The sequence below is a fragment of the Phyllobates terribilis genome, unplaced genomic scaffold (genome assembly GCF_046119375.1).
Source record: "Phyllobates terribilis strain yellow unplaced genomic scaffold, ASM4611937v1 Scaffold_2__4_contigs__length_985480577, whole genome shotgun sequence".
Classification (NCBI taxonomy): domain Eukaryota; kingdom Metazoa; phylum Chordata; class Amphibia; order Anura; family Dendrobatidae; genus Phyllobates; species Phyllobates terribilis.
The window spans coordinates 86448867-86474270 of NW_027362762.1; the positions used below are offsets into that span (position 1 = coordinate 86448867).

General features: G+C 45.6%; 1 protein-coding gene across 1 annotated transcript in view; it reads right to left on the bottom strand.

Moving 5' to 3' along the window:
- Positions 1-588: 588 nt before the first annotated feature.
- The window catches only part of LOC141193932 (high-affinity choline transporter 1-like), a 52272-nt gene continuing 27456 nt past the window's right edge, over positions 589-25404 (bottom strand). Inside the window, exons 5-8 of the mRNA XM_073662185.1 lie at positions 15242-15385; positions 8924-9077; positions 6953-7170; positions 589-5255 (exon numbers count right to left, since the gene is read on the bottom strand). Of these exons, the coding sequence (XP_073518286.1) occupies positions 4755-5255; positions 6953-7170; positions 8924-9077; positions 15242-15385 (1017 nt within the window). The 3' untranslated portion in view covers positions 589-4754. The remainder of the gene's footprint in view (positions 5256-6952; positions 7171-8923; positions 9078-15241; positions 15386-25404) is intronic.

A 25404-nucleotide genomic window follows, 5' to 3' on the forward strand; every position in this document is an offset into this window, starting at 1 on the left:
TCCTCTTCATGTTCAATTCAACAGGAACTGGGAACAGTGACGCCAGCGCCGATTGGGAACCGGGGTCACGTGTCACAACAACAGCACAAAGGCCCCAGGACCGTGAGTGCCGACACCGTTGGAACAGCGCCAGAGCAGGAGGTGAGTATAGGCTTTTTTATTTTATCGGGGCCAAGCATGGGGTATCACAAGGAGTTGTCCAAGTAGTGGATAACTTCTTTAAATAAAAGTGCAAATGCTTAATCGAGGTAAACAGGACATAAACTCGTGTTATGAGACTGAGTATTGTCAGTCTGCGGATTTTCATTAGCTGCTTTCATTAGCTGGGGATCCCAGTAGAATCGGAGAGGGTGGTCTTTTGGAGATGTTTCGCTGCATATATTGGTGGCATCAGGGGTGCAGATTGGGGGCTGGAGGAGCATTTGCCTGGCGGCTAGCCTTCAGGGTGCGCAATTAAACTATTGATCCTTGTCCAGGATATTTAGATGCAGGACTAGGGTAGTGAACTAAATTTTTGTCCTTGGGGAAAGAAAGCCATGACTTTGGGTCACTTTCCAGTAACAGATCCAATTTCTCTTCCTTCCAGGTCTCATACATTTTTATTCTTATATGTGATTTTAAATATCATTACACAGTGTACATATATTTAGAACATAATCCATTAATAAGCCAAGAAGCGTAAGAAGAGCAATGTAAGAAGTAGGACAATTCGTGCATTTACGGTAATTACATTAAATTGTAAATTTTGGAGAAATGCATGGACAGGATATGGACTTATCTCTACATGATCACATTTAGCAGATTACATTTGTCCAGTTAAATACTTGTATGTATTAAACATATTTTTTTTTATAGAAATTGGTTTATTGACATGATTTTGGAAGATATGGCTCGAGTAAAATCGCAACGTTACCAAAACTTCAGTCAGAACCATATTTCCTAATTGGGAAAAAAAAAGTCCAAGCCAATTTGTGACCATTGCAAAAAAATGTACAGAAAGATTAAAGTTATGGCATAAATCCTAGTAATGGTGCAAAATTACCACAACCTGGAGGTTAGGGTTCTACCTTGATTTTTTTTTTATTGCAATAGTTGTGATAAAATCAGGTGTCACCTACCACGTGACAAACGCTAATTAATCAAAAAGACATAGACCAGATATTTGCAATCATATTTGACTTTTGCCCCCATAATGGAACATTTACTCTGTGCAACATTGGTGGTAGCCAGAATTTTTTAGCCATGTGTCCAAAAATTTAGTCCCGTTCTCAGACGATAAATTCTTAATTTGTCCTGCATTAGTTGAATCACTGCTATGCATGAATGACCTGATGTAGTGAAGGATGGGCCTACATATTTGCTTTGCCATAAATTAAGGGTGGTCTAGCAACAGAAAAAGACTGTTCAAATCAAGCACAGGCGCTGGGTGCACCCTTGGCATGGTCAAACAGTTCAGTGCATCGTTTCCCCTATTTGTTTTCCATCTATCTCTGCCCCCCTTATTGACAGCTCTGACTTAACAGGATCCAGAAGAGATTAGAGATAGATAGTAAGTGGGAAGGTGCACTGAACTGTTTGGTCATGCTAAGGGTGCACCGAGCACCTAGGCTGGGTTTGAAAGTCATTTTGTACTGACTGACTCCCTTCATCATAAAAGACTAAAACAAAATTATAATAGGAAGTGATGACAAAAATTTGACTGTAAAATGTACAGGAATGAAACATTCTATATACTGGAAGATTTAGCAAATATTCTATGTGCCTCCTAAGACTTTCGGAAACTTCTCAAAAACAGCACTGTCTAATCATGCATTAGAGGGGCAAAGAATGGGGGGCATGCAGGGGTTGTAATAAGGCGTGGATTTGTGCAACCTCTTAAAAGTTTTCCTAACTATTCATAACTATTTCCATCATTGCTCTGCTGTCCATGAACTTTTCTATATCCCAATGAAATTTTGGTAAATTTATATGAAAAAAAATTGTTGGAAGAAAAACACACGGTTGTTGCAGCCATTCTGATTTTCAGATTCCCACAATCCTATTTTTTGAACATTAGCACACCTAAGGTGAGCCATTTCTGACCTTACTACGTACAGTGTGAGAATGACCTAAGCAACCTCCATTCTCGACTCCCTAGAATTTATCAGGTCAAGCTTTTATTGGCTGAACATTTTTTAACATAATTATAAAAAAAGATGGCTGCTTGCGTCTAAATAACAGTGCCACTCCTGTCCACAGGTTGCATGCGGTATTGCGGTAGAACTCCATTCATATCAATTAGCTGAGCTGCAGTAACAGAGACAACCCTTGGGCAGCTGTGGCGCTGTTTCTGGAAGAGGTTCTGTAAATACAGCCATCACACTGGCTGGCTCCTTAAGACACCAAATAGTATCATTTTTTTACCTCTGTTCCATTCGGACCATGCTTTGCTCAGTGACTGAAGCTTCGCCAATTCGTCTATTAAAATCTCAAGTAGTCTTATGCTATGTGCTAATGGAGATTTTTGAGGGAGTCAAAAACTACAAAATTTCTGAGCTCAACATCCTGACGCCGAGTCCTGCCACAATAAACAGGAAGAAGTGAGTATCTGAACAATGCAATATGCATGCTGTTTCATGGTTGGCACCGTTAATTTGGGCATTCTAGTTGGCATTCTTCATAGGGTTGTAAAGGAGTGAGGAGATGTCTGCCACCTTCACTGGAGACTTTTATGTGATATTATAACATGTGCAGTATTATCGTTGAGCACTGTTTTATGTTGAATTTATTGCAATGTCTCCCATTAGAGCTGTGATAGATTTTGCAGCTATTAAAGGAAGAGTTAGCAGGGGCCAGCCCAGTTGGTGGGAAAAGTTGTTAGCTAAGTAGTTTTCCTGTAAGAAGTTAGTGTGAGAACACAGAGGAAGTGAGTGTGTGAAGGGAAGCAGAACACAGATAGCAAGATTTTGTAAATGGATCCAGTGGCAGAGTAATACGGCTGGAACATCCAAGACCCTGTGCAGTGGTGTGGACTAGAGACAGATTAAGAGCTCAGCTTCAGTGACCAGGAGCCCAGAGGAGGTAGAGCTGTGGGTTACTGGGTAACCTTGAGACAGCACAGGTGAACTGTGGCTGAAGAAGCAATGTGTAGACCAAATCTGGAAGTCATAGTGAATAAATACTGGACATGCCAGGCTGGGACAAAGGTATCACTAGAGAGGGCTGTGGTTAGTGAAGGACAGAAAAAAAGAAATGGAGTATTCAGGTCAGGCAAGTCACAATTTTGAAATGTCAATCACCAGTGAAATGCCGCCACGTGTAACCAATATGTCTGTGCCTCTGTCTAAGAAAGATGAAGATGTGAACACTAATTGTTGTGCCTGCTGCTCTCTCTTGTACATATGCTAGACCAGTTTAATCAGTAAAGACTATTTTATTTTTAGAAAATGGACTGGTACCTTCCTTGTGATCATGATACATTGGTGGCTCCTGCACAATCTGAGGGTCTGCAGCTTGAAAGCACTAACAACACACACTCAGAGGAACCCTTTTAACTCGTGCCTGGGGTTTTAGCGGTACATTTTGACCAGGGCTACCCTTACAAGGTCACTATTATGTTGGCATTCTAGCTTGTACTATTCATATGGGAACTGGGACTTACGGACATTCATGAGGGCACTATGCCCCTATGCATGCTGGCTGGCACTATTTATTTTAGTACTCTGACTGGCACTATTCACAGGGGTTCGCTTGCCCACAATTTTCTTGAGGACCATGCACCACCTAGATTTTTATAAGCGCACTTTTGCTGGCACTATTCATGGGAGTAATTTGGCACAAATTTTTTTAACGGCGACACTCCAGCTCTTACTTTTCACAATGGTACAATAATTGTCACCATGTATGTGGACATTTTGTATATGTATAAGGGGCGGACACTGACAGAAGAGGAACCCTCTGCAAAAACAGTATGTGGGCTCTTTGCGGCCCAATAACTCATCATAATGCAGCCTTAATGTGTCTGTGACAGAAGCTGCTTTCAGCTTTGAAGATGGAAGCGGACCCCTTACCTCTTGGGCTTTTGTGTGGCTGCACCAATATTATGTCCTCCCCTGTTATGTGACACTGCAGCTGGAACTACTCATAAGGGCATTCTGGGTGCACTTTTCATAAGGACACTATGGCTGGTACCATTCATGTGTACACTCATTCATGTGACAGTATTTTTAGGAGGTATCAGTAAAAATGTAGGGAGGTCATGCCTGGGTTCTAGGTGTGTATTTAGGGGATTTGGTGTTTGGTCTGTATTATTTTAGGGGTATGGTGTGTGTTCTGTATTAATTTTGGGGTGTGCTGAAGGGTATCATATGTGCTATTCCTTGGGTGCAGAGTGTCCTAAATAAAAGGGTGTGGTATAAGCAACAAGAATTTCACTTTTTTCTTCCCCTTGTTAGAATATCCACAATATTCCTTCTCAAAAGTTGGCGTCATACATACACTGAGCCTTGTAGGCCTGGAAATTTGCTGGTTACAACCATTAGGTCTGGATCTTCATATCTCAATTTTGGGTAGAAAGTATCGTTCATATGATGTAGTCACTGCATCTAGCATGATGAATTTAGGCAAAGCAGATTTGATTATTAGCCTTTTACATCCATGCGGCCTATGTAACAGATTATCACTCTGCTCTTATTTACATCGTAGTATTAATATTGCATACAATTATTTTTGGAAAAATATATGGACAATTGTCCTCTGGAAAAGTTCTCTCAACTCTATGTGGTCGGCAGGCCCACCCGCTCCTCTAGTTCATGTTCACTGAGGGGACATGGATTCTTCCGAAATACTTGGCACACATCCCACCGAATGGGCAAAATCTTCTTCATGAATAGAACCTGCGCCAGATATGAAGTGACTATGATAGTGATCAGACTGACCAACATGGTAAACGTCTTAAAGGGAAATAACTGCACATACGTATCATCAACCAGGATGCATCCCGGGTAGTGGAGAATCGGAGGAATTTTTAGAGAATTTTCTCCTCCGAGGAGTCGTAATAGAAAACCTAAAAAAAATCCGGCTGCTGAGCCATAGACATTGGTGCTCGGGATGAAGAGGGCGCAGCAAAGCTGTGGGAACAGCACAGCATATACAAGCTCCCCGCTCAGGAACCAAAGGTCATACACAGAGTTGGAGAGGAAGGCCAATCCCATGCCTGCAGAACCCAGCAAGATCATCGAGAGGCGCATGACCCATAAGACTTCTCGTTCAGAGGCCTGCAAATTAGAGAGAGAAATACTTATATTTCATTCAAATATAACTAAAATAATGTCCATCACAGTAATTGTGGCAACCATGCCCTGAGAGACATTGAATTTGCAGCTGCTGTGGGTTTTTAGATCCATCTTCTTAACCATTAGGTGGTGACTGACTAAAAACAGGGTGTTGGAGAAGTGACTCAAAGGGCAAGGAAATGGCATGGATGAGGGAATAAAACACCATCATTACAGGTCACCCCCTGATCCACATCCATTTCCTGTCCCCGGGTAGTACTAGAAGGGCTTGCCCCAGGACAAAGAAAGTCTTGGAATAGAGCTGCCTTGCGGTATGTTAGGTGTGAGCATGTCTACCAACTGTCCCGGAACCAGCGGGATAATCCAAGGTGTGGAGAGTGGTCTTGCTCTCCTGGGATATGTCCCACTTTCAACTGCATCTGCGTCTTTTGAACGCAGAAAAAGATATATATATATATATATATATATATATATATATATTGTGGTGGAGGGGGAGCATTCATCTGTGCCATCTGAGGGTCAGCACAGGAGGCGCAATGATGTCACTACACTGTGCCTGCTGTGCAAGAAAAGACAAAGCACAGAATTCAGATCTGATTCGCTGATCGTCAGAACAGTACAAATTGAGTATTGCTTTTTATACTTGCCGGTGGAGTGAAGGGGCACCATACTGGGGGGTGAGAAGGTGGCACTGTAAGGGAGGGACGATACTGTGTATGGGGAGCATTATAATAAATGGAAGGGGTCTTAGGGGCTTCATACATCCTGAATTCGCTTCGTCACACAAGGTGTCTCTCTTTCCTGGGAGGCATGCTCATGAGATTTATCAACTCCTTTGGGAGTCTGGGAGGTCACCCATTTTTTCAGGATCGTAATGGATGTATGTAATCTTAGCATATAGACCAGTGCTTAAGAATTCTTGGTAATTATGCCATATGTTTTGATGGATACTAGTGAGGATCAAGCAGTGAAATGCTGGAGTGCTCGGTACTCGAATCGAGCACGTCAGACACTCGGACAGGCTCGACTCGAGTAGCGAGCATTATGGAAGTGAATGGCAAACTCGAGCATTTTTCCAGAGGACAGGAAAATTCTTCTTTCTTTCTTTCTTTCCATATTTTAATAGTTTGCTTTGTTTTGCTTATGAACTATGTCAACCAGGATGCCATTTATTTAGGAATAGCAGCAAATTTTGCTCAATATAAAGTGTCAAATTAGCAAACTGGGGGCAAAGAAATTTTAATTGGTTTATTTCTACACCCTCCTTTATATATATTTAATAAAAGCTAAATTTTTGGTCCTGTTAGTGAGGGTTATTTAGTGGGGGTTCTCTCCTTTTGGTATGTATTGTAGAATCCCTCCCAGGACTGTTTGTATCCCACTGGTTTTTCAATCACAATCTAGTTCAATAGCAGGCCAATATCAAAGTCGGAGAAAACCCCTTTAAGTTTATTGAGTGCTACACAACTATTTCTGTAGATACTACGATGTCACAGCAAGATGGATAGCAGTTTAGTGCCAGCTTCCTCCCATCACAGGTCCCATGTTAGTCACCTTCCCTTCCTCTGCTCAAGATCTGACAGACGTCCCCATAGCAGACTGGCAGATAATAACTAGTTTGTGTCACAGTACAAGAGATCCTCAGTTTAGGGCTATCTGACAATTATCTGACAACTCACTGTTTTCCGCAGCATCTTCTTGTAGATATTGTAGGCAAACATAGAGCTGGCTGACAGAAGCGAAGAGTCCGCAGAGGACATAACAGCTGCAGCGATGGCTCCCAGCCCGGCGACTGACACATAGGTTGGACATAGGTACTGGAGAACCAGAGGAAGAATCATATTTGCCTCATTTCGTTCATATGGCGTTGGCAAGCCGTAGCTAGTCTGGTTCCAATCTGAAAGAAATACAGCAAGTGGCAGATGGCGGCATCATAACATGGAATCTGCAGTTGTACAATAGTATCCTTCACACTTAAAATGGTATTTTCATCTTAAAATGTTATTCTATATCACTATTTTGCACCATATCATTCTGATAGGAGAGGGTCCAGCCTCTTGGATGTCCACCACTTCCAAACATTAATGGACAGATCTCCCTGAGGCACCCAACCCAAGAAGAAAGTCTTACCTATATGTCTGTTGGCTGGCTACTACTTCAGCCTGCTACTACAGGTCCCGGACTCGATGAGCACCGGGATGGCAGTGAGTTATTACTCACCCATATCTCGAGGCATGTTATGTATCTGTTGCATGACCCTGAGAAGTACAGGAAAACCGTAGGAATGGCCGACAGGAAATCACCTATGAATTCTTCAATTATCAGAGACTATATTGATAAGACTTTTGAGAGTGAGCTAAGCTCTTCCTACCGTATCACTCTAATTAGCGTGATTATATCCAGCACAATTTTGAAGTCAGGAACTGTGCAACCTAAGAGATTTTGGAGCCTAGTGTTGTTTGGAACCTAAGGGTGTGTGCACACTATGGCTGAAAAAGCACTTAAGTGTTAAGAAGAATGAATGTATGCACAGCAATGTAAAAATGACTTGCTGTGCATATTTTCAGTCTTTGGAGCTTCTTTTAACAGTTTCACTTTTCTAAAGACAAGCAGCGGTTACAAGAAATGAGTGGTCCATTCTTTTATTTTACTCACGTATACAGCGCCATTAATTCCGCAACACTTTATAGACATTATTATCACTGTCCCCATTGGGGCTCACAATCTATATTCCCTAGCAGCAAGTCTTTAGACTGTCGGAGAAAACCGGAGAACTAGGAGGAAACCCACACAAACTCATTGCAGATGTTGTCATTGGTGGGAATTTAAACGGGTTAAAAAAAAAATACACCATCGGCGTAAGACGTTGCAAAAAAGGACCGAAAAGAAGCTGCAAAAGATGCTTCAAGAAAAAAAATGCCAGAGTTTCCTGAAATGTCTTCTGTTTGAAAAAGTTGGCGGGTACGCCGACATCTTAAAGATGTCATGTGCACATACCCTAAGGGATTTAAGAGCCTGAGGGATTGTATCAGTGTGGAGAGATTTTACCATGTACCCTGCAAAGGGTGAAAAAGAAAATCTGCTGCTTTTCCGTACAAGATTAAACAATCTCTGATTCCCATGTGCTTTTTTTTCCCCATTTCTTAACATAACCTTAAAACACTGAATGTTTTTCCAAACAGGCTATAAGACTGTTATTAATACAGAGAACTTTGTGATGTACCATGGATGTGGTGTATTATTACGTGGTTAGACCTACATTGTAGTTCTGTTAGGCCTCATTCACACGTCTGATTTTTGGGAATATGTTCTATCCTTATTTTTTACCGATGGAGCACTCGTCCATTATAGTACATCAGCCTTTTCACGTGCCTACATTTTTATTGTTGCACACCATTGTTCCACAAAAAAAAGAGGAATGTCTGTATTAATTCAATTCCATGTCCAGCTTTGACTGACTGATTGAAGCTTGGGAAAAAAGGATGATTGACGGATGGTACAAATTAACAATCGGACCAAAAACAGATAAAAAATTGGATCGGGCAAACTAATGAAATTCAGTCATTTTTTTTTTTTACATATGAGAACAAAAACTGTCTTGTGAATTCAGCCTAAGTTTTCACTATTGATAACATTGATCATCTACTTACCAGTGGAGGCCGCCACAGCCCCAATGAGAATAGATGGAATACCCATGATGGCGCAAAGCACTCCTGAGAGATAGGATGTCACCATCGCTTGCTTGGAAGACGATGCAGCAAGGACTCTCTGAAAGTAAGTTTGCCATGCAATGCCTCCCAGACTCTGAAATAAAAGCACTAACAATCTAGAGATATTCTATTCTATTTTCTAGAGAAAAAAGACTGACATCAAGTTGATCCATCATCCATATTTTTTAAAGCATTGTCCAACCAGGCCATTCTTGAGAAGTTCACAAGACGACCAACTGAATGATTACAAGGAAGATGATGACCAGAAGGGGGCCTCATGTTAGAGGACCCCTCTGTGTCCTCCAGGTTTCTAGAAAATTGGCTCCAAAGTATGTATGATATCTGAAGTGAGCCGTATTGGAGATAAAAGACCCACATGAAGGATGAAAAAATAAATACTCCTCAACCATTAGACTCACTTCGGACTGGGTTTAAAAAGGACTAGTTGTGTGCCACAAAATTGACAATCAGCTCAGGCAGTTTTAGAGCAGCTCTATGTGATCTCGTGAGAGGTCTTCTTTAAAACTTTACCTAGAGATGCCATATTCACCCCTGGTTTACCCTTTAACCCCAAGATCTAGAATTGCCACCCCTCCATCTCTTCCCCACCAGAGGAGGAATGCGTGAAGCAAGAAACTACAGAAGGAGTAAGGTGGGAGGGATATCAGTTGACTATGTTACTTATAATGTGTTCTGAGTTCTGACATGTGTCGATCAGCTCTCTGCCTCCGCTTCCTGCCTGACACATGACAGTACAGTGCAGTTTCATGGCTTGTTCAGTACTCGATCACAGCCTGTATCTTCACAGCTTCTCTGTGACATGTCCAGGAGTGTAATAGGAAGCTGTAACTGTCACAAAAAAAGCTATGAATTAGCAGACATAGATCGGACAAGAGATGGCGGAGTTTGGCAGGCAGAGTACAAAATATATCAGACTTGGTCAGGGGACTGGCTTATGTAACAACCAATGATCAAGACACGTTCTCCCCTTGATATGTGACTGAATGGGAAAAGTTATAAGGGGGCTGGCTTGCATAAGAAATAAGTAGCCTGATCTGTGACACATCATCTCATAAGGGAGGGGGAGCACTAAGGAGCTAAAATTTTAGTTGCATGGAGAGACAACCACAGGGAGCTCACTAGATGCAGATTTTCTGGACATGTGGATACAGCTATTATAGAACTCCATTCAAGATGAGTGCTCCAGCTGTCAGACCGCTGCAATCATCAAGTTATTTCCCATTGATAAGGGATAACTTGTGATTTTGAAGTGACCACTAGAAGGAACACACTATAGCTAGATTTACTGTACACAGCTACTATAGACCAAAGTATTATCTGTATAAATCCATGGAATCCTAATATATATATATACATTGCTCAAAAAAATAAAGGGAACACTCAAATAACACATCCTAGAACTGAATGAATGAAATATTCTCATTGAATACTTTGTTCTGTACAAAGTTGAATGTGCTGACAACAAAATCACACAAAATCATCAATGGAAATCAAATTTATTAACCAATGGAGGCCTGGATTTGGAGTCACCCCCAAAATTAAAGTGGAAAAACACACTACAGGCTGATCCAACTTTGATGTAATGTCCTTAAAACAAGCCAAAATGAGGCTCAGTATCGTGTGTGGCCTCCACGTGCCTGTATGACCTCCCTACAACGCCTGGCCATGCTCCTGATGAGGTTGCGGATGGTCTCCTGTGGGATCTCCTCCCAGACCTGGACTAAAGCATCCGCCAACTCCTGGACAGTCTGTGGTGCAACGTGACGTTGGTGGATGGAGTGAGACATGATGTCCCAGATGTGCTCAATCGGATTCAGGTCTGGGGAACAGGCGGGCCAGTCCATAGCTTCAATGCCTTCATCTTGCAGGAACTGCTGACACACTCCAGCTACATGAGGTCTGGCATTGTCCTGCATTAGGAGGAACCCAGGGCCAACCGCACCAGCATATGGTCTCACAAGGGGTCTGAGGATCTCATCTCGGTACCTAATGGCAGTCAGGCTACCTCTGTGCAGCCCTCCAAAGAAATGCCACCCCACACCATTACTGACCCACTGCCAAACCGGTCTTGCTGAAGGATGATGCAGGCAGCAGATCACTCTCCACGGAGTCTCCAGACTCTGTCACGTTCGTCACATGTGCTCAGTGTGAACCTTCTTTCATCTGTGAAGAGCACTGGACGCCAGTGGCGACTTTGCCAATCCTGATGTTCTGTGGCAAATGCCAAGCGTCCTGCACGGTGTTGGGCTGTAAGCACAACCCTCATCTGTGGACGTCGGGCCCTCATACCACCCTCATGGAGTCGGTTTCTAACCGTTTGTGAAGACACATGCACATGTGTGGCCTGCTGGAGGTCATTTTGCAGGGCTCTGGCAGTGCTCCTCCTGTTCCTCTTTGCACAAAGGCGGAGGTAGCGGTCCTGCTGCTGGGTTGTTGCCCTCCTACGGCCCCCTCCACGTCTCCTGGTGTACTGGCCTGTCTCCTGGTAGCGCCTCCAGCCTCTGGACACTACGCTGACAGACACAGCAAACCTTCTTGCCACAGCTCGCATTGATGTGCCATCCTGGAGGAGATCCCACAGGAGACCATCCGCAACTTCATCAGGATCATGCCCAGGCGTTGTTGTGAGGTCATACAGGCACGTGGAGGCCACACACAATACTGAGCCTTATTGTGACTTGTTTTAAGGACATTACATCAAAGTTGGATCAGCCTGTAGTGTGCTTTTCCACTTTAATTTTGGGGGTGACTCCAAATCCAGGCCTCCATTGGTTAATAAATGTAATTTCCATTGATGATTTTTGTGTGATTTTGTTGTCAACACATTCAACTTTGTACAGAACAAAGTATTCAATGAGAATATTTCATTCATTCAGATCTAGAATGTGTTATTTGAGTGTCCCCTTTATTTTTTTGAGCAGTATATATATATATACAGTATAGATATATATATATATATATATATATAAATATATATATATATATATATATATATATATATATACACTGCTCAAAAAAATAAAGGGAACACTTAAACAACAGAATATAACTCCAAGTGAATCAAACTTCTGTGAAATCAAACTGTCCACTTAGGAAGCAACACTGATTGACAATCAATTTCACATGCTGTTGTGTAAATGGAATAGACAATAGATGGAAATTATTGTCAATTATCAAGACACCCTCAATAAAGGAGTGGTTCTGCTGGTGGGGACCATAGACCACATCTCAGTACCAATGCTTTCTGGTTGATATTTTGGTCACTTTTGAATGTTGGTTGTGCTTTCACACTCGTGGTAGCATGAGACGGACTCTACAACCCACAGAAGTTGCTCAGGTAGTGCAGCTCATCCAGGATGGCACATCAATGCGAGCTGTGGCAAGAAGGTTTGCTGTGTCTGTCAGCGTAGTGTCCAGAGGCTGGAGGCGCTACCAGGAGACAGGCCAGTACACCAGGAGACGTGGAGGGGGCCGTAGGAGGGCAACAACCCAGCAGCCGGACCTCTACCTCCCCCTTTGTGCAAGGAGGAACAGGAGGAGCACTGCCAGGGCCCTGCAAAATGACCTCCAGCAGGCCACAAATGTGCATTTGTCTGCACAAACGGTTAGAAACCGACTCCATGAGGGTGGCATGAGGGCCCGACGTTCACAGATGGGGGTTGTGCTCACAGCCCAACACCGTGCAGGACGCTGGGCATTTGCCACAGAACACCAGGATTGGCAAAGTCGCCACTGGCGCCCTGTGCTCTTCACAGATGAAAGCAGGTTCCCACTGAGCACATGTGACAGACGTGACAGAGTCTGGAGATGCCGTGGAGAGTGATCTGCAGCCTGCAACATCTTTCAGCATGACCGGTTTGGCAGTGGGTCAGTAATGGTGTGGGGGTGGCATTTCTTTGGAGGGCCGCACAGCCCTCCATGTGCTCGCCAGAGGTAGGCTGACTGCCATTAGGTACCGAGATGAGATCCTCAGACCCCTTGGTGCGGTTGGAGCTGGGTTCCTCCTAATACAGGACAATGCCAGACCTCATGTGGCTGGAGTGTGTCAGCAGTTCCTGCAAGATGAAGGCATTGAAGCTATGAACTGGCCCGCCCGTTCCCCAGACGTGAATCCGATTGAGCACATCTGGGACATCATGTCTCGCTCCATCCACCAACGTCACGTTGCACCACAGACTGTCCAGGAGTTGGCGGATGCTTTAGTCCAGGTCTGGGAGGAAATCCCACAGGAGACCATCCGCAACCTCATCAGGAGCATGCTCAGGCATTGTAGGGAGGTCACACAGGCACGTGGAGGTCACACACAATACGGAGACTCATTTTGACTTGTTTTAAGGACATTACATCAAAGTTGGATCAGCCTGTAGTGTTTTTTTCCACTTTAATTTTGGGGGTGACTCCAAATCCAGGCCTCCATTGGTTAATAAACTTGATTTCCATTGATGATTTTTGTGTGATTTTGTTGTCAGCACATTCAACTTTGTACAGAACAAAGTATTCAATGAGAATATTTCATTCATTCAGATCTAGGATGTGTTATTTCAGTGTTCCCTTTATTTTTTTGAGCAGTGTATATATATATACAGTACAGACCAAAAGTTTGGACACACCTTCTCATTTAAAGATTTTTCTGTATTTTCATGACTATGAAAATTGTACATTCACACTGAAGGCATCAAAACTATGAATTAACACATGTAGAATTATATACTTAACAAAAAAGTGTGAAACAACTGAAAATATGTCATATTCTAGGTTCTTCAAAGTAGCCACCTTTTGCTTTGATGACTGCGTTGCACACTCTTGGCATTCTCTTGATGAGCTTCGAGAGGTAGTCACCGGAAATGGTTTTCACTTCACAGGTGTGCCCTGTCAGGTTTAATAAGTGGGATTTCTTGCCTTATAAATGGGGTTGGGACCATCAGTTGTGTTTTGCAGAAGTCTGGTGGATACACAGCTGATAGTCCTACTGAATAGACTGTTAGAATTTGTATTATGGCAAGAAAAAAGCAGCTAAGTAAAGAAAAACGAGTGGCCATCATTACTTTAAGAAATGAAGGTCAGTCAGTGCGAATAATTGGGAAAACTTTGAAAGTGTCCCCAAGTGCAGTTGCAAAAACCATCAAGCGCTACAAAGAAACTGTCTCACATGAGGACCGCCACAGGAAAGTAAGACCAAGAGTCACCTCAGCTTCCGAGAATAAGTTTATCTGAGTCACCAGCCTCAGAAATCGCAGGTTAACAGCAGCTCAGATTAGAGACCAGGTCAATGCCACACAGAGTTCTAGCAGCAGACACATCTCTTAAACACCTGTTAAGAGGAGACTTTGTGCAGCAGGCCTTCATGGTAAAATAGCTGCTAGGAAACCACTGCTAAGGACAGGCAACAAGCAGAAGAGACTTGTTTGGGCTAAAGAACACAAGGAATGGACATTAGACCAGTGGAAATCTGTGCTTTGGTCTGATGAGTCCAAATTTGAGATCTTTGGTTCCAACCACCGTGTCTTTGTGCGACGCAGAAAAGGTGAACGGATGGACTCTACGTGCCTGGTTCCCACCGTGAAGCATGGAGGAGGAGGTGTGATGGTGTGGGGGTGCTTTGCTGGTGACAAAATTGAAGTCATACTGAACCAGCATGGCTACCACAGCATCTTGCAGCGGCATGCTATTCCATCCGGTTTGGACCATCATTTATTTTTCAACAGGACAATGACCTCAAACACACCTCCATGCTGTGTAAGGGCTATTTGACCAAGAAGGAGAGTGATGGGGTGCTACGCCAGATGACCTGGCCTCCACAGTCACCAGACCTGAACCCAATCGAGATGGTTTGGGGTGAGCTGGACCGCAGAGTGAAGGCAAAAGGGCCAACAAGTGCTAAGCATCTCTGTGAACTCCTTCAAGATTGTTGGAAGACCATTTCCGGTGACTACCTCTTGAAGCTCATCAAGAGAATGTCAAGAGTGTGCAAAGCAGTCATCAAAGCAAAAGGTGGCTACTTTGAAGAAGCTAGAATATAAGACATATTTTCAGTTGTTTCACACTTTTTTGTTAAGTATATAATTCCACATGTGTTAATTTATAGTTTTAATCCCTTCAATGTGAATGTACAATTTTCATAGTCATGAAAATACAGAAAAATCTTTAAATGAGGTGTATATATAATGTATATAATACATCGTAAATAAAAGTCTCATGATCTGATGCCGGCCTCTACTCAATAACAAAATAACTTACCAGAAAGGCCAAATCATCCAACCATCTTGCAATGTACTTTGGTTGTATATTACCAATCCAGGGTCCTTGGTACACTTCATGCACTGCTGTGTAAGCAATGTTTTCAGATGCAGAATTTAGAAGAGTAAATGGTACACAAATCCACTAAGTTTAAAATAAGACAAATGATTAGTATTCATTTCATATGTAATAAAAGTTAAAAACAATAAGGATTAGAGCCTGTCTATTATTTATTTCATGTCTCTCAAAGACCATGTCCACCCAAAATATAGAAACAGCCTTAAAATAGTGTTATCATGGTGGCCATTTTGAAAAACAAACAGGAAGTTCAGCCATCTTAGTTTTCACCAAGGCCAAACTGGGGATGGGAGGGTGGTAGGTGGCTGTTGGAGGAGGTAGTTGTGATTTATGGATTCAAAAAAATATGTATAATCAGTTTGAACAATTTTACATTTTGGGAGGATATTGTCTTAGAAGGGTTTTCCGAAACTGACATTTATGACAGGTAAAACACACCGGTTGCTGAGGCCTGAACCAATTTCACGAGGCTCCTGGTCCCTGAAGAGGTAGCCATGCATATATTAACATAGAGAGTAGCGATAAGTGAATAGATTAAATGGTAATCAAATTTATGTTGAATTTTTGGAAATTCACTGGACCGGGAGAATTTTAACAATTTGTGAATCTTCATAAAGATACATCAGCCACAGAGGGTTTACATGACCTCAAACATAGCCACATGGGCTTCCACATAATACCTTGCAGCTATCACATCACATTGTATATAGTACAGCCAATTAGGAGCCTGTATAAAAGCCAAGGCAGGGAACACAGTAACTATTTTAAGGAGCTTTATGATAGTGAGTTGACATCAGAGGTCACACCTCAGCAATAGAAATAAGAGAAAGCCCTAAAACATTGGATAAATATGCCAGCCTGCAATGTGTTGTAGAATACTGAAATAGTCTGCAAATAATACAGATAGTCAGTTGATATGGAATGAGAGATAGGAAATGTGCCAGCAGCAGTGCCAGATTCAGTGTGACTGATCAGTGATATGGTGTATTTGGCATCTGTACTGCTGCCTGTCCTTTCTTTTACTAATTCGTATTGCACTAAAAATCAGCAGCAAGGCAACACAATATTTTTTTACAGAAAAAAAAATCTAAAATCAGCGTCAGTCAGAAAGAGTGTACTAGCTTGTCACAAAGGACTGTGCCAAATTTTTGCATTTGTTGTGCAATTCTTTTTGTGAAGGGGAGAATATTGTTTCTTTAATAATACAAAAGAAAATTCCCCAAAATCCAGACATTTAACTGTGCGTGTCACAAACTATTTTTTTTGTACATCTGTTTTAATAGTCACATTTTACATCCGTACATGCCGCACAGATACTGTGATCTGCTGCCGTATTTTGATTTCTATATACAACTACCTATCATTTCTTGTTTATGTCATTTTTGGAAAGGGAAATGGGTTGAATTTTGTTAAAAATATATATTTTTTTCACATTTGTTCTTTAGTAGTCCAATTTGACAACTGTACATGTCACATCTATACTCCCACCTGATGCTATATTTTTCATTCTGCACGTGTACCTATCTGCCTAGCATTTTTTGTTATGCTATTTTTGGCAAGGGTTACATAATTGGAGTTAGAAAGATTGTCAAAAGTTATTTATAATGTTGTACAAAATGTATGGTGTCAGAAAAAGTGGCAATGGCAATGTAAAAGAAAAGAAAATCCATACCACTAAAAGGAACCTGTCAGCCGGTTTTTGATACCTCATCTGAGGGCAGCCTGATGTAGGCAAAGAGAAGCTGAATTCAACGATGTATCACTTAGATTACTGGATGCAGCCTTTCTGACACAATCAGAGCTTTTAGATTTAGCATGAAGCAGAGCTGAGAAAGCTAACCCCGCCCACCCCAGGCTCTCAGTGTACAAAGTCCATAGACAGTGAGGTGCCTATCACAGGAGGGGGCGTGTCGGACCAGGGCTCAAGCACCAGCTAGTCACAACAATGAGAAACTCCTGGAGCTAAAACAATCATTGTAAGCAAACAAAACTTGGAGCTTTATAAGAGGCATCGCTGAAATCTTTGTTTTAACCCCTACAGCATGCTGTCTTTGTCTTTCATAACAAAAACCTGCTGACAGATTCCCTTTAATAAGAATGAAGGAGCTGCAAACAGCAGCAGCTCCCTCACCACTACTACTGGCATTAGCCATCACAGCTGTAAAGCTACAAAGGTCACAGCTAGTTTTCTTTGCCTCTGGCAAGCACATTAGTGTGGAGAATATGGAGTATATAGTGCATCACTCATTTAAGTCACATCAGGATGTTACCTCTGACAGCAACACCATCAGTTTGAGTCAGTGTTCTGTTCACAATTAACTGCCTGTTCACAAAAGACTAAAAGGGATCTTTTTGGACCATTTTTTAATTTCTAGAAAAAACTAAAAAGTTTGTCCATGCACTGATGGGCTGCTGTTTACTACCGAGTTACTATCCATTTCTATGATGATGACGTCTCTGTGACATTACAAAGGCTGTGTTTGTGCCAAACAGCTTGAAAGGGTTTAGATACAGTCCTAGGAGATCTCAGATGATTACACGCATCTTTTCAGAGCAATTAGAGGCTTTACAGAATTGTGATTTCCTGAAATTCTAATTTTTGGGATAAATTCCTCGAACCCGGCGAGTTCAATTTCAAAAGATTTGATAATCTCTAATACAAACCATTTAGGAGTGCCACATAACAGGCACCAACTGATTTCATATGTTGATATCTAAAAAAATGCTTCATAAAATCCAGTTCCAGGAAAACCTCTGTAAATATAATCATGTTTATGGCCAATGTGACAGCCAGCACTCCTATGTGATCTCAGTAAGTAATGTGCAAAAGTTTAAGGCAGGTGTGGTAAAATGCTGCACAGTAAGAATGCTTTCAAAAATAGAATGTTAATAGTTTATTTTTATCAATTAATAAAATGCTAAATTAATGAACAAAAAAGAAATTTAAATCTAATCAACACTTAGTGACCGCCCTTTACCTTTAAAACAGTATTGAAGCATCAGTTCTTCTCAGGACACCTGCATGCAGTAATACTGTAAGGAACTCAGCAGACAATTTGGAGAACTAACCACAACAGATCTTCTGAGGATGTCGCTTGTGAAAATCCTTCTGTGTCTTCGTGTAACCCCAGACAGACTGAATGATGTGAGATCAGGGCCATATCATCACTTACAGGACTCATTGTTCCTCTTTACGCTCAGGATAGTTCTTAATGACATTGGCTGGATGTTTTGGGGTCCTTGTCGTGTTGCAGAATAAATTTGGAGCCAATCCCACAATGTCTGTCTGCTATTTCATCTTTTTTCTCCGCTATATTTCTAAAACGCAACATGGATAAAACTGAATTCATCATCTTTCCACCTTCTCACTCTACCTCCCCATCTGACCTATCCATCAAAGTCAATGGCTGCCCACTCTCCCAAGCTCGCTGTCTCAGGGTAACCCTGAAATCTAATCTCTCCTTCAAACCACATATCCAAGCCCTTTCCATTTCCTGCAGACTCCAACTCAAAAATATCTCCCGGGTCCACACATTCGTCAACCACAATTCCTCAAAAACACTAGTGCACATGACGCGCCCCCTGGGACATATTCCTTTTTGAGGGGAATACCCGGCACCGGATCAGATGGGGGGTTGTAGTCTCCGAGCGGCTGTGACCCGGCCCGTGCCCAGGGCGTCAAGCTCAGTGTTATGTGGCAGTCCTACAGATGTTATTAAGAGTTCTTTTGTGTCGACTACGCCACCCGTTGGGATGCGGTCACTGTGGCCGCCGCTGCAGCAGGGTCCGCTGAGGCTGATGGTGGGTGCGCAGCTTGGTGGGATAACCCCCAACGGGAGGGGTATAGCCTCAGAGGGGACAGGCGCAGAGGATGGGGGTTGTGGTGGTGTAATGCAGACGGCAGTGAAGACAGAGTCGGGTTGTGCAGTTAAGGGTGTTTACTTACTGCAGATGTTGTACTGGTCACTCCAGCTGCTAGTGACCACCCGAGCCGTGCTGCGTCCACCAGGTCCTGGATCCAGCCAACCCCCAAACAAGTCCGGAGCGTGGCCCTGAGCTCTCTTTCTGTCCCGTTCTCTGGCCGTCCCCACCAGTAATCCACCTAGGTCCAGCTCCCTCGGGCCTTCTGTTGGGACACCCTTGGCCCTGGGTTCCCTGACCCTTCATGTGGTGTGCCTTCGGGGTGGATGTGATGGGTGACCGTGGCAAACGCTGCCCACGGTCTCCGGTCTCTGGCTGGGGAATGTTTTTACCCCCACCAGCTTGGGTTCCGGTACCCTGATGCCGACTCTTCACCCGGTGCTTTTAGTTGGGATCTCAGAGTCCTTCTCTGCTGTGCTCTGGGTCTCTCTCTTTTCTCCTCTCTCACTCTGGGTCTTGGTCTTTCTTCTCTCCTCTGCTCCTGACTTGTTCTCTGCAGCTGACTCTCTGCATCTGATCCTCTGCATCTGACCCTGATCCTAGTTGGTGCCCACCTTATATACACCCTCTATGTGTGAGCTCAGGTGACCAGCACCCAATGAGCTCCTATCTTTACCCAGGCTGCTCCCCCTATCTGCCCCTACACTACTTGGGATGTACCACCCCCCCTCCCACTCCAGCCAGGAACAGACTCGGTCGTACCTGCACATTTCTAAGTGGGAGTACCGTCGGCCTGTTCCTCGGAAATGGGATGTATGTAGTGCATGCAGCCTACCGAGCTCAGTTCCACTCTCCATCCTTACCCGGGAGTGGAATATCACACCTCTGGGTTGAGGTGCAATACCCCTGTAGCAGCCGAATCCTCAGGGTGCTACATTCCCCCCTGGTAAATCACAGCACGTCCTCGGGCTGTAAAGACAAAAACACCAAAACATACAATTTTTTTTTTTTTTTCATAAACATAATAAAACATATAAAACATTATATATATATAAAACTTTTCATATAAACATTCTCGTCGTCTCTTGTTTCAGGTTCCTCCTCCGGACACTGTGCAACGTGTGTCCGGGAAAAATGCGACAGTCTCTTAGAAAAACTGGAAAACTGGTTTTCCTATAAAACCGGTAGGGGGCGCTTTAGGAAGCGCAACTATATACAGGGGAAGTTGGCCGCTCTCAGTCCTCGGCCAGGTAGAGGGAAGGGAATGGCTGCTCACAGTCCTCAGCCTGTGGGATTAAGGGGTTAACGGGTAAACAGTTCACTCAGCTGGTCCCAACGGGGACTATATATATGTAGCAACAGTTTCTTTATACCCCGATCGGGTAACTATTTACATCACTTCTCTGCCGCACTCAACGGCGTCTTCCTCCTGCTCTTTGCTTATAGCTGGTTGTAACTTCAGACCCGTCCGGGTCCTCTTGCTCCTCCTCCCCGCACTGCAACTCCTCCTCCATCAGGCGGTGTACGTGGAGGGCGTAAGGTCCTTTGGCACACTTGTGCCGGGTGAAGGTGACCTCGTCTCCGATGTAGAGGTCACGACCTCTGTGCCCCTCCGGCAGCTGGGACTCCACGTCTCTGCGCGTGACAAAGACGTCGCCGTGGGTGTTGTTGTCTCGAATGAAGCCCCACCCATGCTGCAGATTAAACTTTATTACAGTCCCGGTGGTACGGGGACTGTGCGCTGCACGGGGGTCCCTCCTGGTCCGGCTCTTTTGCTCGGCGCTCCTTATTTGGGCCTGTTGTTCCCGGACCCGCCTCTCTCTCCGCTCCCTCGCGAACTCTTCGAGCTGTTGTCGGCAACACTCAGCGCGCTCCGCTGCAGCTGCCCTGGTTTCCTGAGTGAACCCCATTAGATCTTCTCCAGCGGGGTCCCACTCAAACTGTGCTTCCGCTAGCGGGGGCGAGATCCGTGCCACGGGCTTCGGAGCCGGAATCAGGGGTGCACACATGGCCCCAACCCTCCTCTGGTGCTCCAGTTCGTAATACTTCTGGGGCCAGATGAAAGGCTGCCCGTCCGGCCACGTGTGCTGGGCAAACAAGTCCTCTCCCAGACGCGGCACCCTTGGTTTTACGGGTGCGGGCGCGGTGGTGGTGGCGCCCGGGTTGCCCAGGCCTTGCGGCCAGGCCTGGGGCACCTGGAAGGTGAAGGGCACCGTTAATACGGCGGCGCCCTGGGCTACCTGGCCTTGCGACCAGGCCGGAGGCTCCGCGGAGGTAGGGGGCGCTGTTGGTGATGCGACGCCCGGGAATTCTAGGCCCTGCGACCAGGCTGGTGGTACTTCCTGCTTGGTCACGCTCGGGGTCGAGACGTGTGACGTCACAGGGGTCGCGGCGGCGGCTTCCGGTTGGGGCCTAGTCTGCGTCGGTGACATGGCGTTTTCGGGCACAGCAGGGGGACTTTCGGGCTCTGCGACGGGGAGCTGGGGCAGGTAAGCGGTGTCACGGCTTGGGGTATAGGCGTCCCATTTACCTGCCTTCATGCGTTCGGCTCCCTCCTCGGCGCCGTCTCCGGCCTTGGGTCCTCCCGCGCCATCCTCAGAGGCGTAATCCTTCCTCGTCTCGGCTGGCGTGCTCCGGGTCTTGGTTTCAGCTTGCTGGGCCATCTCCCGGCTCCATTCCGCCAATATCTCGCGCTGTACCCGGGCCATCCTCCGTGCGAGGCCCTCCAGGGCAGTCTGTGCACACTCCCGGTCTCGGGGGAGCTGTGCAAGGACCTCCACTAGGCCTAGTGGGGTCGTGGTGTCTAGCAGGCTCCTGACCAACGGGTCGGTGCTGCTCTGCTCTTCTTCCAGCAGGCTCCTGGCCAGCGGGCCGGTGCTGCTCTGCTCTCCTTCCTCGGTCTTTAGCAGACTCCTGGCCAGCGGGCCGGTGCTGTTCTGCTTTCTCTCCATATCCGGGTAAGCTCCTCCGCTACTCCTCGTTAGACTTCTTGCCTCCGGGTGCGCTCGCTCCAGACTGCTCCAGGCGGCACCCATCTTCGCTCTTTTCTTTCGTCTCCTCCCACTTCGAGGGCGGTCCCGGGGCAACTCGGTGACTGTCAGCTCCAGGGGTAGTTCTTTCACGCTGACAGACACCTCTAGCATCACAGTCTCTGTTGGTGGGGGCGGTTTCCACTTTTGGCGCCATTTTCTGTCCCGGCCCACGATGGGAGGTGGCCTCCTGCCCTCCTTTGGCACGCCCATAATGGCGTCCGCTGCTCTTCCAAGGCGGGAAATCTGCGGTTTTGGCGGGAAGCGTCGCCCAGTGGCGGGAAACTCTGCAGATGGCGGGAACAAGTTGGAAATGGCGGACAATCGGCGGGAAACGACTGGTGATGGAGTCCGATGGCGTGGACCCTCCGGAACCGGCGGGAGACTCCTTTCTGAGGTAAACTTGCACTTTTCTTCAGGCACGCAGTACCCGGTTGTTGTGGGCACGCTATCCTGCCGACTACGCCAAAGTTGACGCGCCCCCTGGGACATATTCCTTTTTGAGGGGAATACCCGGCACCGGATCAGATGGGGGGTTGTAGTCTCCGAGCGGCTGTGACCCGGCCCGTGCCCAGGGCGTCAAGCTCAGTGTTATGTGGCAGTCCTACAGATGTTATTAAGAGTTCTTTTGTGTCGACTACGCCACCCGTTGGGATGCGGTCACTGTGGCCGCCGCTGCAGCAGGGTCCGCTGAGGCTGATGGTGGGTGCGCAGCTTGGTGGGATAACCCCCAACGGGAGGGGTATAGCCTCAGAGGGGACAGGCGCAGAGGATGGGGGTTGTGGTGGTGTAATGCAGACGGCAGTGAAGACAGAGTCGGGTTGTGCAGTTAAGGGTGTTTACTTACTGCAGATGTTGTACTGGTCACTCCAGCTGCTAGTGACCACCCGAGCCGTGCTGCGTCCACCAGGTCCTGGATCCAGCCAACCCCCAAACAAGTCCGGAGCGTGGCCCTGAGCTCTCTTTCTGTCCCGTTCTCTGGCCGTCCCCACCAGTAATCCACCTAGGTCCAGCTCCCTCGGGCCTTCTGTTGGGACACCCTTGGCCCTGGGTTCCCTGACCCTTCATGTGGTGTGCCTTCGGGGTGGATGTGATGGGTGACCGTGGCAAACGCTGCCCACGGTCTCCGGTCTCTGGCTGGGGAATGTTTTTACCCCCACCAGCTTGGGTTCCGGTACCCTGATGCCGACTCTTCACCCGGTGCTTTTAGTTGGGATCTCAGAGTCCTTCTCTGCTGTGCTCTGGGTCTCTCTCTTTTCTCCTCTCTCACTCTGGGTCTTGGTCTTTCTTCTCTCCTCTGCTCCTGACTTGTTCTCTGCAGCTGACTCTCTGCATCTGATCCTCTGCATCTGACCCTGATCCTAGTTGGTGCCCACCTTATATACACCCTCTATGTGTGAGCTCAGGTGACCAGCACCCAATGAGCTCCTATCTTTACCCAGGCTGCTCCCCCTATCTGCCCCTACACTACTTGGGATGTACCACCCCCCCTCCCACTCCAGCCAGGAACAGACTCGGTCGTACCTGCACATTTCTAAGTGGGAGTACCGTCGGCCTGTTCCTCGGAAATGGGATGTATGTAGTGCATGCAGCCTACCGAGCTCAGTTCCACTCTCCATCCTTACCCGGGAGTGGAATATCACACCTCTGGGTTGAGGTGCAATACCCCTGTAGCAGCCGAATCCTCAGGGTGCTACACACACCCTCATCATCTCTCGCCTCGACTACTGAAACCTCCTGCTTTGTGGTCTCCCCTCTAACACGCTCACACCCCTCCAATCTATCCTAAACTCTGCTGCTTGACTAATCCACTTATCCCCTAGCTATTCCTTAGCCTCTCCTTTCTGTCAATCCCTTCACTGGCTCCCCATTGCCCACAGACTCCAGTTCAAAACCCTAACCTTGGCAGACAAAGCCATCCACAACCTGTCGCCTCCATACATCTGTGACCTAGTCTCCCGGTACTTACCTGCACGCAACCTCCGATCCTCACAAGATCTCCTTCTCTACTCCCCTCTTATCTCCTCTTTCCACAATCGCATACAAGATTTCTCCCGTGCATCCCCCCTATTCTGGAACTCTCTGCCCCATCATATCAGACTCTCTCCTACCGTGGAAACCTTCAAATGGAACCTGAAGACCTACTTCTTCCGACAAGCCTACAACCTGCAGTAACCCTTGTCCCACCATACCGCTGCACGACCAGCTCTACCCTCACCTACTGCATCCTCACCCATCCCTTGTAGATTGTGAGGCCTCGTGGGCAGGGTCCTCTCTCCTCCTGTACCAGTGGCTGACTTGTTTTTGTTCAAGATTATTATACTTGTTTTTTTGCTATGTATTCCCCTTTTCACATGTGAAGTGCCATGGTATAAATGGTGCTATAATAATAAATAATAATAATAATCAGACACCTCCTTTATGGTAATGTATGATGGGTAAGTATCTGCCTGTATTTCTCAGCATTGAAGATGTAAAGAGATGGACATGCTGCCTACGTTCCCCTTTGAAGACACGTGTGTTGTTGTGATGTGATTCATTATAATATTTGCCTGTTTTATGTTTTGCATTGTCATGTGATGAAGATGTGTTATGCCCAGCAGCAGGTAGTAAGTAGCCATCAATAGAGGTAAGAGTTGGGGCTAACCCAGAGAGGGAGGGGCTATGTAGTCTGAGTACTCAGCAGAGCCACGTGGGTTGGGTGTCCCCAAAGTGAGTGGAGATCGAGGCAGTAGATAGCGTGATCCTGAGCAGAGAAAAGAAAAGCGATAGAAGGACAGAGTGATTACCCAGAGACGGGACCTGGGACAGGATGCCTAGCAGTATGGCCACAAGTCCACAAGATAGATAGGTAATGGACCAAGATGGAACAGGGAAATGTGAGACAAAGAGAGTGCCACTGGCCGTAGTTCCAAGGCATCAGCAAGCAAAGAAGTTAAGTAACGACCAGAGTGACAAACTAGTTCCCTTAAGGGAAAAAGAGGACGGGGAACCATGGGTTGAGAACAGGACTCTCACATACTAGACTGTAGTACTGTGCTAGGTTGTGGTGAAGGCAGAGGAATTTGGGGGCAGAAACAAGTAAGCTTGGAAGAGATAGAACAATTGTGTGTAAAGATGCGTCATGTTGTATAGGAAACGTTTGTGAAGTTATTAACCCACTATATATTGTACATAATTGCCACCAAGTTACTG